At 51.8% G+C, this 14,176-nt stretch overlaps 1 protein-coding gene across 8 annotated transcripts in view; it reads right to left on the bottom strand.

Moving 5' to 3' along the window:
• Window positions 1-14,176, bottom strand: part of SMTN (smoothelin) — an 83,328-nt gene that overhangs the window by 46,513 nt on the left and 22,639 nt on the right. For 6 of the 8 annotated variants that reach the window (XM_053369071.1, XM_053369072.1, XM_053369076.1 and 3 more), the window contains exons 3-9: window positions 9,568-9,728; window positions 8,851-8,953; window positions 7,259-7,337; window positions 5,266-5,369; window positions 2,918-3,002; window positions 2,470-2,819; window positions 462-516 (exon numbers count right to left, since the gene is read on the bottom strand). In XM_053369071.1, coding sequence (XP_053225046.1) covers window positions 462-516; window positions 2,470-2,819; window positions 2,918-3,002; window positions 5,266-5,369; window positions 7,259-7,337; window positions 8,851-8,953; window positions 9,568-9,728 — 937 coding nt within the window. Of the gene's footprint in view, window positions 1-461; window positions 517-2,469; window positions 2,820-2,917; window positions 3,003-3,470; window positions 3,708-5,265; window positions 5,370-7,258; window positions 7,338-8,850; window positions 8,954-9,567; window positions 9,729-14,176 lie in introns of those variants that run through there. The other 2 variants (XM_053369074.1, XM_053369079.1) reach the window with 2 other exon arrangements.

Genomic DNA, 14,176 nt, shown 5'->3' with positions numbered 1-14,176 from the left:
AGGGCCAAGTTTGGGGATGCCTGGCGTAGATAGAAAATACTGAGCCAGATTGACCAAGTTTCTGGCTCAAGTATGGCAAAGGGCCATAAGCTCAGCCGTAGCGCATCTGTTCTGCATGCAGAAGGTGGCAGGTTCACTGCCAGGCAAAATCTCCAGTTAGGACTGGACAGGAAATATCCCTGTCCAAAAACCACTGGAGGGCTGCTGCCAGTCAGTGTAGACAACACTGAGCTAGATGGAGCAAGGGCCTGGGCTCTGTCGAAGGCACGTTTCGACATCTTCATGTTTGGGGTCCCACAACTCCCCAGCCACACTGGCTGCAGCTAGCAGCATATCTAGTGCAGGCTGACCCACAGCATCCCAAAGGCAGCCCCCCTCTCAATGGGCTCAGCACCCCAAGTGCAACCCAGCACCCGTCAGCCAATGTCCACCAGCCTGTTATGCTTGGCTCAAGACCTTACCGCTTTCTCTGCTGTCCACGACACCCGCTTCCTGCTCTGGAGCTTGAGGTGCATCCTGCGGGGGGGGGGGAGAGAAAATAGGGTAAAAATCGAACCCATTGCCCAGTCACACAGGTTGGCAGATCTCAAAAGAGCAGCCAGAATTCACCCCACCAGATCTGTGTCTGCCCCTCACGGGCCAAATTTTGCCCGAGGCAGGTCCCACCCACCCGCTGATCACCCGATTTATTGCCTTTACACTGATACCTCGGTTTACGAACCCAATCCGTTCTGGAAGTCCATTCTTAAACTGAAACCATTCTTAAACCGAGGCGTGCTTTCCCTAATGAGGCCTCCCGCCGCCGGTGCCCTTGACATTTCCAATTCCTGATCTGGAGGCGGCTGGACTACTTGATCCTCAGGTCCCTTCCAGCGCTATGATTCTGTATGGCCAAGTGGGGATTTGAACCCTGGTCTCCCAAGGTCTTAGTCCAACACTCGAGAACTCAGTGGTTCCCAAACCTTTTCGGGCCACTGTACCATTAGCTCCATAAATTCATCTCCGGTTCCCCCTACCCTATAAAAAAGCATTACAGTGGTACCTTGGTACTCGAACGCCTTGGCTCCTGAACAAATCAGCTCCTAGACGCCGCAAACCTGGAAGTAAGTGTTCCGGTTTGTGAACGTTTTTTGGAAGCTGAACGTCCGATGCGGCTTCTGCTTGACTGCAGGAAGCTCCTGCAGTCAATCGGAAGCCGCGCCTTGGTTTTTGAACGGTTTCAGGAGTCGAACAGATTCCCAGAACGGATTAAGTTTGAGAACCAAGGTACCACTGTATTCAGAACAGCAGTTTGCATGGCTCGTTAAGGAGGAGAATGGCCCAATGAAATTCAAAACAGTAATGATGAATTTCACATTTATTCAAACTCCAACTATTTAGCTGAATTAGTTCAACCAAATTGATGAACTTGATCTAGAGATAGCAGCCTTTCAAACTCTAATGGTTATTTACACTTCCAGCACCTGCCCCCATCCCCCCGGCTGCTGCCTCTTCATGCCTCTTAGTGCCTCCCCAGGTAATCCCACCATCCCACCAGTGGGCCTACCACCCACTTTGGGAACTAATGCTCTAACCACTACACCTCACTGTCTCTCTGTTGCAATGACATTGGGTGACAAGCCTCTCTGACGGTGACGGGCTCAAGGACCAGGATGGGTGGGGTGGGTTGGGCTGGGGTTGCACTGAACGCCTCTGCTAAAACAGAGGTCTTTCCCCTTCATTTTACGAAGGAGGTTCTCAGTGCAACCCCTCTTGGGATCCTGGAGCGAGGGCCGCCCACTGCTGGCTGCTTCCTCTCTAGCAAAAAATAATAATAATGTTGGGAGTTACAGCAGTGTTTCCATTCTGCTATAGCTCCTGTTCCACCGAAAACGACATTGTTTCCTTCTCTTGCTTTTTGCATGTGGCAAATACAGTGGTACCTCGGGTTAAGTACTTAATTCATTCTGGAGGTCCATTCTTAACCTGAAACTGTTCTGAACCTGAAGCACCACTTTAGCTAATGGGGCCTCCTGCTGCTGCAACGCCACCAGAGCACGCTTTCTGTTCTCATCCTGAAGCAAAGTTCTTAACCCAAGGTACTATTTCTGGGTTAGCGGAATCTGTAACCTGAAGCGTCTGTAACCCGAGGTACAACTGTACTAGGCGGAAGGGAAATTGGTGCCTTCTTCCCTCCCTACCAACCACACCCCCTCGCCCCAAGGCCACCTGCACCCTGAAAGTTCCCGCTTGCCTAAAAAGTGTCCTCAAATCCTCAAAATGAAGGATGTAGAGCTGTATAGAAACTACCCTACTGTAAAATGTGCATTCACTGCCCCGACCACTTTGACCCCTGACCTCTCGCATCTCCAGCATGCGGCCCCTGGAAAGTTGCCCAGAAGGGAAGGTGGCCCTTGGGTGGCAAACCTTTCCCCACACCTGCACTATTCATCCCCTTCCTGTGAGGTTAGGGGGAATGGCGCCACGTACCCGTTCTCTCGGAGTCTCTTCGCTCGGTAACTTCGGGGAAGCCTCCTCTTCCTGGGAGGAATCGCTCACTGCACTCGGAGCATCCGGCTGCCCTTGCGGAGGCTCGCTGGCAGGGGACCCTCCTTCGGGAGCTGTCAACCCCTCGCTGTCTTCTGGAGCGGAAATGCGGCCGGTGCCCGTCTCCTCCTCAGAAGCGGGAGGCGATTCAGTCCTGGAGTCGCTGTCTCGGGAGCTGGCCTCGGCGCTTGACTCTGGATCCGGCCCACTCTCTGACAGAGAGGGTGGCTCGGCGGGTGCTTGGCCGGCGACAGGGTCCAGGACCAGGAGAGTTCCCGCGGGTGTGGAGGAATCTGCCGGAAAGGATGGATGGGAAAGAAGGTCACGACCGGCGGAAGAGAGAAACCCCACCCCTTAGTTCCCCAACCCTTGATCGCAGAGGTAGACTCACCCGGCATGTCCGCTGGCTTCGCTTCCTGACGCTGCTGGCTTCGCAGCTCCCGGATCTGGGCCCTGATCAATTCCCGCTCCTGCACCTGAGGAGAGATGGGAGAGGGAAAACGCGGCGTCAGCCGGCATCACTCTGCATACGACTCGCCGGCCTCACCTGAGCACACCTGCAGGCACAAGCATCCATTAGCATACTGCCACACCCTTTCGATCCGATGCTCGATTAGAAAAATAGATTCCAAAGGATGGGCTTTTCACCCTTACGGGTGTCTGTGCATGTGCAGAGTGGTAGCACCGACCTGCCTTTGCGACGGCAAGCCCAGAGGCGAGAGGGTTCTGAATCGGCACAGAATCAAGGATCCAGGTTTTATTAATTTGTTTTTAAAGCAAGGTCTTTATTCACCTGCGGGGAGTTGCCCCCAAATCAACACACAACAGGTCAGGTGTAGCACCTCAGAGAAAGAATCTGAGAGGCAGACAAAGGTTTGGTGACAGCCAGCCGAGGGCAGCATCCAGCAGACGTGTAGACACACACACACACAAACACACTATACCTTGTCACACCCATCCAAATGCTCTCCTCAGGTCCTGCTCTCCAAAACAAGACGAGTGTCCAAAACTATAGAGTGCCGTTAAAATTAGGGAGCTGATCCCCCTACCACAATGAACAATTAGGCAGAGCGTGCATCTATGTGGGAGAGGTTGCTAAGCAACCAGATGCAGCCCCCTCCTCAAAATAATCCATCCATCCAGGTTAACTCTGGGTTGCTAGGCAACCACAGTCCCCGGTCCCCTGACTCTTTTTCAAAGATGCTGAACAGAATGTGGGAATTTGGGGGGGGGGGATGCACGGAGGGAGGAGAAATTTGAGAGGGGGCTTTGCACGGGGGGAGGCAACAGGGGAGAGACCACCCGCACGACCGTTTGAAGGCAGCCTTCGCCAAGCATCTAGTGCCCTCCAGGTGTTCCCGGACTACAACTTCCATCAGCCACGGTCAGCGCAGCCATTTTTAGACTGCAGCTACCAACTCGGCTGGGGAGGAGGGGGGGCTGGAGGGAGTTGACGTCCAAAACTACCGTAGGACACCCCCCCAACGCCCCATTTCTTTTCCAAAAAGCAACCTGGCGGAGGGAGGCAGTGATTTGGATCGGGGCCGCAGCATGTGCCAGTTTAAATGGAGAACACGGCTCTCTTTTTAAAAATTCACCATGACTGAATAAGGATGTAAATATATATATATGGGGTTTTGCTCATTTTGAACTCCAATCCATGAAGATGGGCAGATTTTTATATAGCAAAACCCCACAGAGGGAAGACAAATGTTTCTGCGTCCATCTAGGTGAGGGGGGGGCGAGTTGGAGGGGTGTGTGAGCATGGAGACTCCAGACATCCTTCATCAGAAACAAGGTTCTAAGCAAGGACCTGGGCTAGACCAAAATCTTCCTCTCTTTTTTCCCTGGGAGAAAACTGCCATCTAGTGGACAACCCGCACCACTGCACGGAAAGCCTAAATTCACAGCGCTGCATTTCCCGCAAACTCTGCAGGACGCCATGCTCGTGGGTGAGCCCCAAGTCCTGCCAAACTGAACAAGGACAGAAACGGCAGCAACCAACGGCCCTTCCAAGAGGAACCCCTGCAAACCACACCCCTCAGCGCACCCCAGACCTCCTAAGAGAGAGGTGGGGAATCCGTGGCCCTCCAAGCTAAAACTCCCACCGTCTCTGATCCCATTAGCTGTGCAACAACACCTGGACAGCCACAGCTCAGGTGGCCCGACACAGGTTCAGTCACCAATGGCATCTCTACGTAGGGCAGGCAGAAAATCCATGCCTGGAATCTAGGAGAGCCGCTGCTGCTGCCAATCAGTGTAGGCAATATTGAGATGGATGGATCAGGGGATCTGTCTACATCTAAGGCAGCTTCCTGGCAGGGACATAGCTAGGGGGTGGCGACGAAGGCCCCCACCGGGGTTGCAGGCAAGGGGGCGGCGCAAAATCAGCTTTAAAATATGTCCATAAATATGTCTATAAATAAAAATATCAATTATTGCCTCATAAGAAAAAGTTTTAAATAGAGGGTCTTTATATGATATGCAGGGACCCTGTTTTTCCCTGTTGTTTTTTTTGGGTGCCACATTCCTTTTAAAATTTCACAAACTTCAAATGCACACTATTTCACGTTGTGAACTTAGACTCAACGATGTTTCGGCCAATGTGTGAAATAATTCATTACAACGTGAAGTGCGTGAGGAATGGAATGGGTGGAGGGTGGGAGGTTGGAGGAGGAGCAGAGAGAAGAGGTGATTTGTACGTTTGTGACCTTCTTCTTGCACATGACTTCCGCTCACCTCAGAGATGCCCCCGTCCGCTGTGGTTCCTTCCCTTCCTTTGACCCCCAGGGCCTCATCCGTCTCCCGCCGGTTGTAGTAAGCTTTCCCTGCCAAAGCTGCAGCTTGAGAGGGGAAGAGAATAAATAAAGCAGGTTTCGCCTCTGGAGGTTCGCTTCCCGGAACGTATTTGCAACTCATCGCATGCGGCCCTCAACTGACTTCCGCAAGGCCCCCGTGCCTCTTCCAGCCAGTGGATCCTCTTCCTCAGCACAGACCCACACGCTCTTTAGCTGTTCCCACCATCCTATCGCCCACTGCCACCCAACTAAAAGGCGGCGGCCGAGGAATGCACCAATCAGCATGCCCTGCAGCTGTCCTCACTGCCAATTGGTTGGGAGGCATGCTTTTCTGCATAGTTGACAGGCGGGTGGGGCCCAGGCCCACCCACCACCAGCATGGATCCGGCCAATGGCCTTTTTAGTCCAGCATCCTCTTCTCCCAGTGGCCAACTAGATGCCTCACCTGGGAAACCCGCAAGCAGGATTCTCACCCAAGAGCCATTCTCCCCCTCTGCAGTTTCCAGCAACCGGAATTCAGAAGCTTTACCGCTTCGAATCATGGAGGCAGAGCGTAGGCATCATGGCTAGTAGCACTGAAAACCTCCACCACCTCAAATTTATCTGATCCTCTTTTAAAGCTGTCTACAGGGCTGTCTTGGGACGCGGGTGGTGCTGTGGTCTAAACCACAGGGCTTGTCGATCAGAAGGTCGGCAGTTCGAATCCCCGCGACGGGGTGAGCTCCCGTTGCTCAGTCCCTGCTCCTGCCAACCTAGCAGTTCGAAAGCACGTCAAAGTGCAAGTAGATAAATAGGTACCGCTCCAGCGGGAAGGTAAACGGTGTTTCCGTGCGCTGCTCTGGTTCGCCAGAAGCGGCTTAGTCATGCTGGCCACATGACCCAGAAGCTGTCTTCGGACAAACGCCGGCTCCCTCGGCCTATAGAGCGAGATGAGCACGCAACCCCAGAGTCTGTCACGACTGGACCTAATGGTCAGGGGTCCCTTTACAGGGCTGTCTTACCCATAAGCACTAGGGGTGAGGGGCAGAGGCCTGGGACTGGGCAACGGGGGGGGCGCCAGGTGGATCTTTGCACCCCAGCGCCGTATATGCCTAAGACAGTCCTGGCTGTCTAGGTTAGTAGCCATCACTGCCTCCTGAGGAAGTGAGTTACGTAGTTCAACAATATACCATGCAAAGAGGTTCTCTTTTTTATCTGCCCTGAATCTTCCAACAATCGGCTTCACTGGATATTCCCGAGGGCGGGATTCAATAATTTTAAAAAGCCGTGCAGTGCGACCTCGGGTTAAGAACTTAATTCGTTCCGGAGGTCTGTTCTTAACCTGAAACTGTTCTTAACCTGAAGCACCACTTTAGCTAATGGGGCCTCCCACTGCTACCACGCTGCCGCTGCTCAATTTCTGTTCTCATCCTGAAGCAAAGTTCTTAACCCGAGATACTATTTCTGGGTTAGCGGAGTCTGTAACCTGAAGCGTCTGTAACCCGAAGCGTTTTAAATACCACTGTATTTAAAACAAGTTTGTTAAGGAGCCACAATAATACACTAGGTCCTAAAAATATACAGTAGTACCTCGGGTTACATACGCTTCAGGTTACAGACGCTTCAGGTTACAGACTGCGCTAACCCAGAAATAGTGCTTCAGGTTAAGAACAGAAATCATGCTCCGGTGGCGTGGCGGCAGCAGGAGGCCCCATTAGCTAAAGTGGTGCTTCAGGTTAAGAACAGTTTCAGGTTAAGAACGGACCTCCAAAACAAATTTAAGTACTTAACCCAAGGTACCACTGTATATAATAAGCAACAAATACAAATACGCAAAATTCCGCACTTTCGCCAACCCCCTCCTTTCCGGCCCTTACAATTCCTGGAAGACACACACAAACACCCTGGGGGGCTTCATGTCTCTCTTCCTCCCCTTAAGTCAGAGCCTGTCGTACCTTCAATTTCTTCAGCACGCAGTTTGCGAATGGCGGCACGGATCAGTTTCCGTTCCTCGTATTCGCTGGCCGCCCGCATCTGATGGGAGAAAAGGAAAGGTCAGCCACTTTTACAGGTCTGCCTCATTCTCCCCAAGTCAAGGCCACCTCTGGGCCAGCTGGGCGCAGGCAGGATCGATGCTGTGAGCCCCAACGTGCATGCGAATACCCACTGGTTAGACTAGTGTGTCATTTTTATTCATTTTTTTAAAAAATGAGGAGAAACATGGGTGATCTCCACATGGTGAAACAGAGGGGCCAACACTGAGAAGACCCTGCTTGCTTTTCAAGGAGGGACCTGTTGGCTGCAAAGCACAGCCAGACACCCTAAAATGCAGCATTGAAGGGGTAGGGTGCAGAGACCAAACATGCCCCCCCCCGGCATCTCTATCTAACCCTGGATGCTTTCCCAAGGACACACATCTTCGAAAGCCACGCCTCCTCTAATTGGGCCACGCCCCTCTCCAGCTTTGCTTCACACCTTCCCTGGATACTTTTGAACAGCTGAGATTTTATTATTCTTATTTCACAAAATTTAGGCACTGCTTTATTGCAAAGAAAGGGGGTGGGGTTGGTTTACCTCAAAGGTAATACAATAAAACTATCATTCGGAAAAATTCACAGGTAAAATAACAATAGAATATAAGCAGATTAAAACTCGCATCAACGTTCTATGCATCTGGGTGGGCTTATCTATTTTTTAAAAAATGTTTTTAGCGGGCTCTGAAAAGAGTACAGTGAAGTCACCCGCCTGATATCAAGAGGCAGGGAGTTCCATAGGTGCTGCTGCACTGAAAGATTGATTTCTGACAACGGGGAACAAGATGTGTCCTGGGACTCTAACAGTGCCTCTTACTCTTACTCTTACTTCCGCTGGAAGGCAGAAACAGGCAGGGGAGTGTCTGCAGAAAGCAGCCTAGTGTCCTAAGGCAAATTGCACATTCATTGCTCCATTTGACTTTGACTCTGGCCCTAGCATGTGGCCCTCAGAAGGTTGTCCAGGAGAGAATGTGGCCCTCTAGAGGAAAAGTGCCCCCCCAACAAAATCCCTGAAATACAAGGACAGTTACATGAGCTGGCCACTAAATGGCACTCTTTCCTTGCCAAGGCACTTAGCAGCGGCCGGGGAAAGAGACAAACGAGGCAGTTATCTCCCCAGAGCTTGGAGAATGTCAGATCCAGAACTCCCAGCCAGCTCAGACCCAAGCAAAAAGCTGCAGGAAGGAAGCCAGCAGTCTGCCACTTTGCAATCGTGAAGTTCATATTGACATCTGAAAATTCAAAGTGTTTCCTAGAGAGTTCCCGCACTAAAAGAACCCGTTTCTTACAAGTGCGGATCAAAGCGGTCGAGTGGAGGTAATCTCGGAAGTAAACGAGTCCCAAGTATATTGCAAACTGAGACAGTTTATACTGAGAGATGATGGGGCTTGCCCAACAGCAAGAAACAGGATTCGAACGCGGGACTTTGGCACTTTGCTCGGTCTCTTTACCCCTCTGCTTCAAAAGCCAAGGCAGGCACGTTCAAAAGAGGACAAGGTGCCCAAGCCACTCACCAAAGCAGTCAGTTCCTCCACATCCTGGATGGTTTCCAACTTCCCGGATAGGATGTCCAGAGTTTTCTGCTGCTGCTTCTGCTCCTCCTCCAGCCGCAGTGATCTGTAGGGAACAAGGCACAAGGGACACATCTTCAGGTGGGGGGTGATGGCTAAGATCTGTGAAACCATTGGGCCAGTAAGCTGGCAGGGAGGCGTCTTGGCTAACCCCCTCCAGCATATCAGGGACAGAAACCTTCCTAGAAAGTTGCTTTATACTGAATCAGATCAGTGGGGTCCATCTAGTTCAGCACTGCCTACACTGACCGGCAGAGGCTGTCTGGGATTTCAGATGGAGATCTTTCTTTCCCATCCCTACCCGGAGATGCCAGGAATCGAACCAGCGACCTCCTTTCTCCATGCAGATGCTCTGCCTCTGAGCTACAGCCCTTCACTATCCAGAGTCAGACCATTGGTCCATCTAGCGCAATACGACCTACACTGGCTGGCAGCAGCTCTCCAGGGTTTCAGGAAGGGAGTCTTCCCCGATTCGCATGATACGTGCGTAGAGGGCAACGCACATCAGCAAAGCCACCTGCAATCCCAGAGATTCCGCAACCCTAGAGATTCCGCAACCCTAGAAATTCCGCAACTGATTCTGCAATTATTTAGAAGTAATGGGGGGAGAGGCTAAGCAAGCAGATTAGAGGGGGAAAGAAAGGGGTTCCCAGGACCCACCTCAGCACGTTCTCCTTGTTCTCCTGCCGTTCTGCACAGCGCTCCGTCCGGAAGCGCTTGGATGCCAGCGCCTCCTCGTCGCGCTCCAGCTCCTGCCGCCGCAGCTCCCGGATGGCGGAGCGGATCTGCCGCCGCTCGGTCAGGTCCAGCGTGGCCTCCAGCTGTGTGGGGAGGGAGGGGTGGCAGCAGAGTAAAAGGCAAAGGGTCACTCCGAGATGGATAAAGGGCATCGTAGAGACCGGCTCCACCCACCCCACTCTGGCCCACCTCGGCTCAAAACTCTCAAGATTCCACGCGACGACGCACACAATGGAGGCAGTGTCCCGGCTGACACAGGGGACCAGTGTCCCTGCAGCCACCCACTCTCCCGGCACGGAGCCCAATGACTCATGCACGCGACTGCCACTAAGCCTCGGACGGTGCCCAGGAGACCTCCACCCAAAGAATGGCATCGCTGGACACACAAACACACACGGGAAAATCCCTAGAGGTGGTGGTCTCAAATTGGGAACCATAAACCCCACACAACACTTGAGGAGGTCAAGAGGCAGGAATAACCTCTCCTACCCTCCGGTTCCAAGCAGCGGGCAAGGATTGTCACGGTCACTTTAACAAATAAAAAAAGCCGATTTGTATGATGCCCTCTGCCGTACTTGAGGGCAGATACCAAAAGATTCCAACCGAGAAACGACTCTGCCCCTGTGGAGATGGCAATCAGGAAACAGTGGCTCATGTTCTCCTGTCTTGCCCCCTTTATAAAGATCTGAGGAATGAGATCATTACCCCCCTCTTACTTACCATCCCAGGCCGCCCATCTGCGGCCACACTGTCCTTTCTTTGATCAGATCAAAATGATCAGACAACAGCAAAGGTTGCTAGGTTTATCGAGGGTGCAATGAGATGAAGGGCCACTATCTGAACAATAATCTTGGTCATTTGATTGCCCTTTTTACCCGCTGTCATCTTTTTAATTGTATATACTGTTTGTATATACAGTGGTGCCTCGCAAGACGAAATTAATTCGTTCCGCAAGTTTTTTCTTCTTGCGAAGCACGGTTTCCCATAGGAATGCATTGAAAATCAATCAATGCGTTCCTAGGGAAACCGCCTTCAGACCAGGTCCGGGGACAGTCTGTCCCCCGACCTCTTCTGAAGGCTGGGGGGGGGCAAGGACTTCTCCGCTGTCCCGGGGCGATCTGAAAATGCTGGCGGGCGGCAGCGAACGCTTCGCCCATAGGGAAATCTCCGCCGGCCTTCACCTCTTCTGAAGGCCGGCGGGGGGCAAAAGTCTTTGCTCCCCCCGCCTGCCTTCCCGGGACAGCGGAGACTTCTCCGCTGTCCCGGGCGATCTGAAAATGCTGGCGGGCGGCAGCGAAGGCTGCGCTGCCGCCCGCCAGCATTTTAAAAGCCCCCGGACAGCGGAGACTTCTCCGCGTTCGCTGCCGCCGGCCAGCATTTTCAGATCGCCCCGGGACAGCGGAGAAGTCTCCGCTGTCTGGGGGCTTTTAAAATGCTGGCGGGCGGCAGCGCAGCCTTCGCTGCCGCCGGCCAGCATTTTCAGATCGCCCGGGACAGCGGAGAAGTCTCCGCTGTCCCGGGAAGGCAGGCGGGGGGAGCAAAGACTTTTGCCCCCCGCCGGCCTTCAGAAGAGGTCCAGGACCTCTTCTGAAGGCCGGCGGAGATTTCCCTATGGGCTTTCTTCTTGCGAAGCAAGCCCATAGGGAAATTCGTTTTGCGAAGCACCTCCAAAACGGAAAACTCTTTCGTCTTGCGAGTTTTTCGTTTTGCGAGGCGTTCGTCTTGCGGGGCACCACTGTACAAATATATATGATATGGATATACAAACATATACAAACCGTGTATCCCTAAAGGGACGCGGGTGGCACTGTGGGTTAAACCACAGAGCCTAGGACTTGCCGATCAGAAGGTCGGTGGTTCGAATTCCTGCGACGGGGTGAGCTCCCGTTGCTCGGTCCCTGCTCCTGCCAACCTAGCAGCTCGAAAGCACGCCAGTGCAAGTAGATAAATAGGTACCGCTTCGGCGGGAAGGTAAACAGTGTTTCCATGCGCTGCTCTGGTTTGCCAGAAGCGGCTTAGTCCTGCTGGCCACATGACCCGGAAGCTGTACGCCGGCTCCCTTGGCCAATAAAGTGAGATGAGTGCCGCAACCCCAGAGTCGGTCACAACTGGACCTAATGGTCAGGGGTCCCTTTACCTTTACCTTACTGTTTTTTTTTATTTTGCTATGGCCGTTGGCTAATGCGAATAAAGTTTATCTCTCTATTTTCAAGTAGATTTGTGGCATCAGAGGCCCATCTGCAGTGCACCCTTAAAGCAGTATCGTGCTGAAGAGCCACGGCTTCCTGCAAAGACTCCTGGGAAATACAGTTTGCGAGGGGTACTTTTAGGAGGTCCCTATTCCCTCCCTCGCAGAACTAGTTTCCATGGTTCCCCGGGGATGGATTGTCAAGCCGCTCCAGGAATTGCAGCATTAAAATTACCAATAAAAATTGGACGTTAAAAAAGAGGAAGGGCTGCATTTGCACCATACATTTTAATCGCTATGGTGCCGCTTTTTAAATTCTTTTCGTTTTTTGCATGAACCTTTTTTTCACCCAAGAAGCAAGGTAACATACATGGTTCTCTCCCTCCTCATTTAGCCCACACAACAACCCTGTGAGGTAGATTTAGACTGAGAAGCAGCAATGGGCCCAAGATCACCCAGTGAACGTCACAAGGCCAAGTGAGAATTTGAACCCGGGCCTCTCCCGGGTCCTAGTACAGCGGTACCTTGGTTCTCAAACTTAATCCGTTCTGGAAGTCCCTTCCAAAACCAAAGTGTTCCAAAACCAAGGCACGCTTTCCCATAGAAAGTAATGCAAAACGGATTAATCCATTCCAGACTTTTAAAAACAACCCCTAAAACAGCAGTTTAACATGAATTTTACTATCTAACGAGACCATTGATCCATAAAATGAAAGCAATAATGTACTGCAGTCACACAATCAATCAATCAGTAGCTGAAGTGGGTTCTACAGAGCCACAAAAACAAAACAAAAAAGAGCCGCAAAAACAAAAACGCTAAATAAATAGCAAAAGCACAGACCGACCTCAGTGTAACACTCAAAATGGAAGTGTGGCACTCAAAACGGAGCATGTTTGGCTTCCGAAAAACTTTCCAAACCAGAACACCTACTTCCGGTTTTGCAGTGTTTGGGTTCCAAGTTGTTTGAGTACCAAGGCGTTTGAGAACCAAGGTACCGCTGTACAACACTCTAACCGCTACACCACCCTGGCTCTGATTTAAACTGTCATAGCTGCACACCTTTTCCTCATGGGGAAATCTCTGGACTGCAATTCCCATCATCCCCAGCCAGCATGGTCTGTAGCCGGGAATGATGGAAAAGTGCGGTCCGAGAACATCTGGAGGGAGAGACGTCCCCTGATCAAAGCCAAGCCACCGCTGCGGGTGTCCCGCTTCCTGCTGGGCGTGTCCACGACCCTCCCTCTCTTGATCTTTCTACCCCCAGCCCAGCCCTGTACAGCAGTCAGGCCCCGTCTCATTTCCTGGATGTGGGGTGGAGTAAGGGGTCATGCTTCCCAGCATTCAGCCTCGCCACAGCTGCATTTCCTGACCCCTTTTGTCTGAGTCAGGAAGGGTGCTGCAGAGGCTGCTCTATGGAACGACTGGATTCAGAGACGGAATATGGAGGAAAGGCAGCGATGGGAACAGCGAAGACATTTCCTGCAGCATCTGCAGAGATCGCCAACACACATACACAACTCAACTTCACAGCTGACAACAGCTCTCTCGCTCTCTTTCTCACACACACACACAAGCACACAGATAAGAGGGGACGCGGGTGGCGCTGTGGTCTAAACCACTGAGCCTCTTGGGCTTGCTGATCAGAAGGTTGGCGGTTTGAATCCCCGCGGCAGGGTGAGCTCCCGTTGCTCTGTCCCAGCTCCTGCCAACCTAGTGGTTTGAAAGCATACCAGTGCAAGTAGATAAATAGGTACCGCTCCAGCGGGAAGGTAAACAGTGTTTCTGTGCACTCTGGTTTCCATCACAGCGGCCCTCTCTCTCCTCCATGAATTTGTCTAGTCTTCCTTGAAAGCCATCCAAAGTTAGTGGTCATCACTGCCTCTTGTGGCAGGGAGTCCCAGAGTTCAACCATAGTACAACAATCTGAATTTCAGCTGTAAGTGTTCTTCGCAGACATGGTAAATTATGGTCCACAGATTCAGAAGCATTGCTGCCTCTGACTGTGGAGGCAGAGCATAACCATCTCGATAGGCCACTTCTCCATGAATTTATTTAATCCTCTTTTAAAGCCATCTAGGTCCCTGTGGCAGGGAGTTCCAAAGTTTTAACTATGTGCTTGTGTGAAGTTCTCTCTTTTATTGGTCCCGAAACTTCCAACATTCAGCAGATTACAACCATTACGGGTATTATAGGGACAGAACTACCTAAACAGTATAGAAACTTATTCATGTATGCTACCATAACGGCAAGAATGTCGCTCGCCCCCCAAAATGGAAAGAAGCAGAAATCCCAGCAAAGGAAGAATGGATACAAAAACTTACAGGATACGCAGAAATGGCGAA

The sequence above is a fragment of the Podarcis raffonei genome, chromosome 16 (assembly GCF_027172205.1).
Source record: "Podarcis raffonei isolate rPodRaf1 chromosome 16, rPodRaf1.pri, whole genome shotgun sequence".
Taxonomy (NCBI): domain Eukaryota; kingdom Metazoa; phylum Chordata; class Lepidosauria; order Squamata; family Lacertidae; genus Podarcis; species Podarcis raffonei.
Note: the sequence above shows the minus strand (reverse complement) of the source record. Positions and strands in the feature narration are given on the sequence as shown.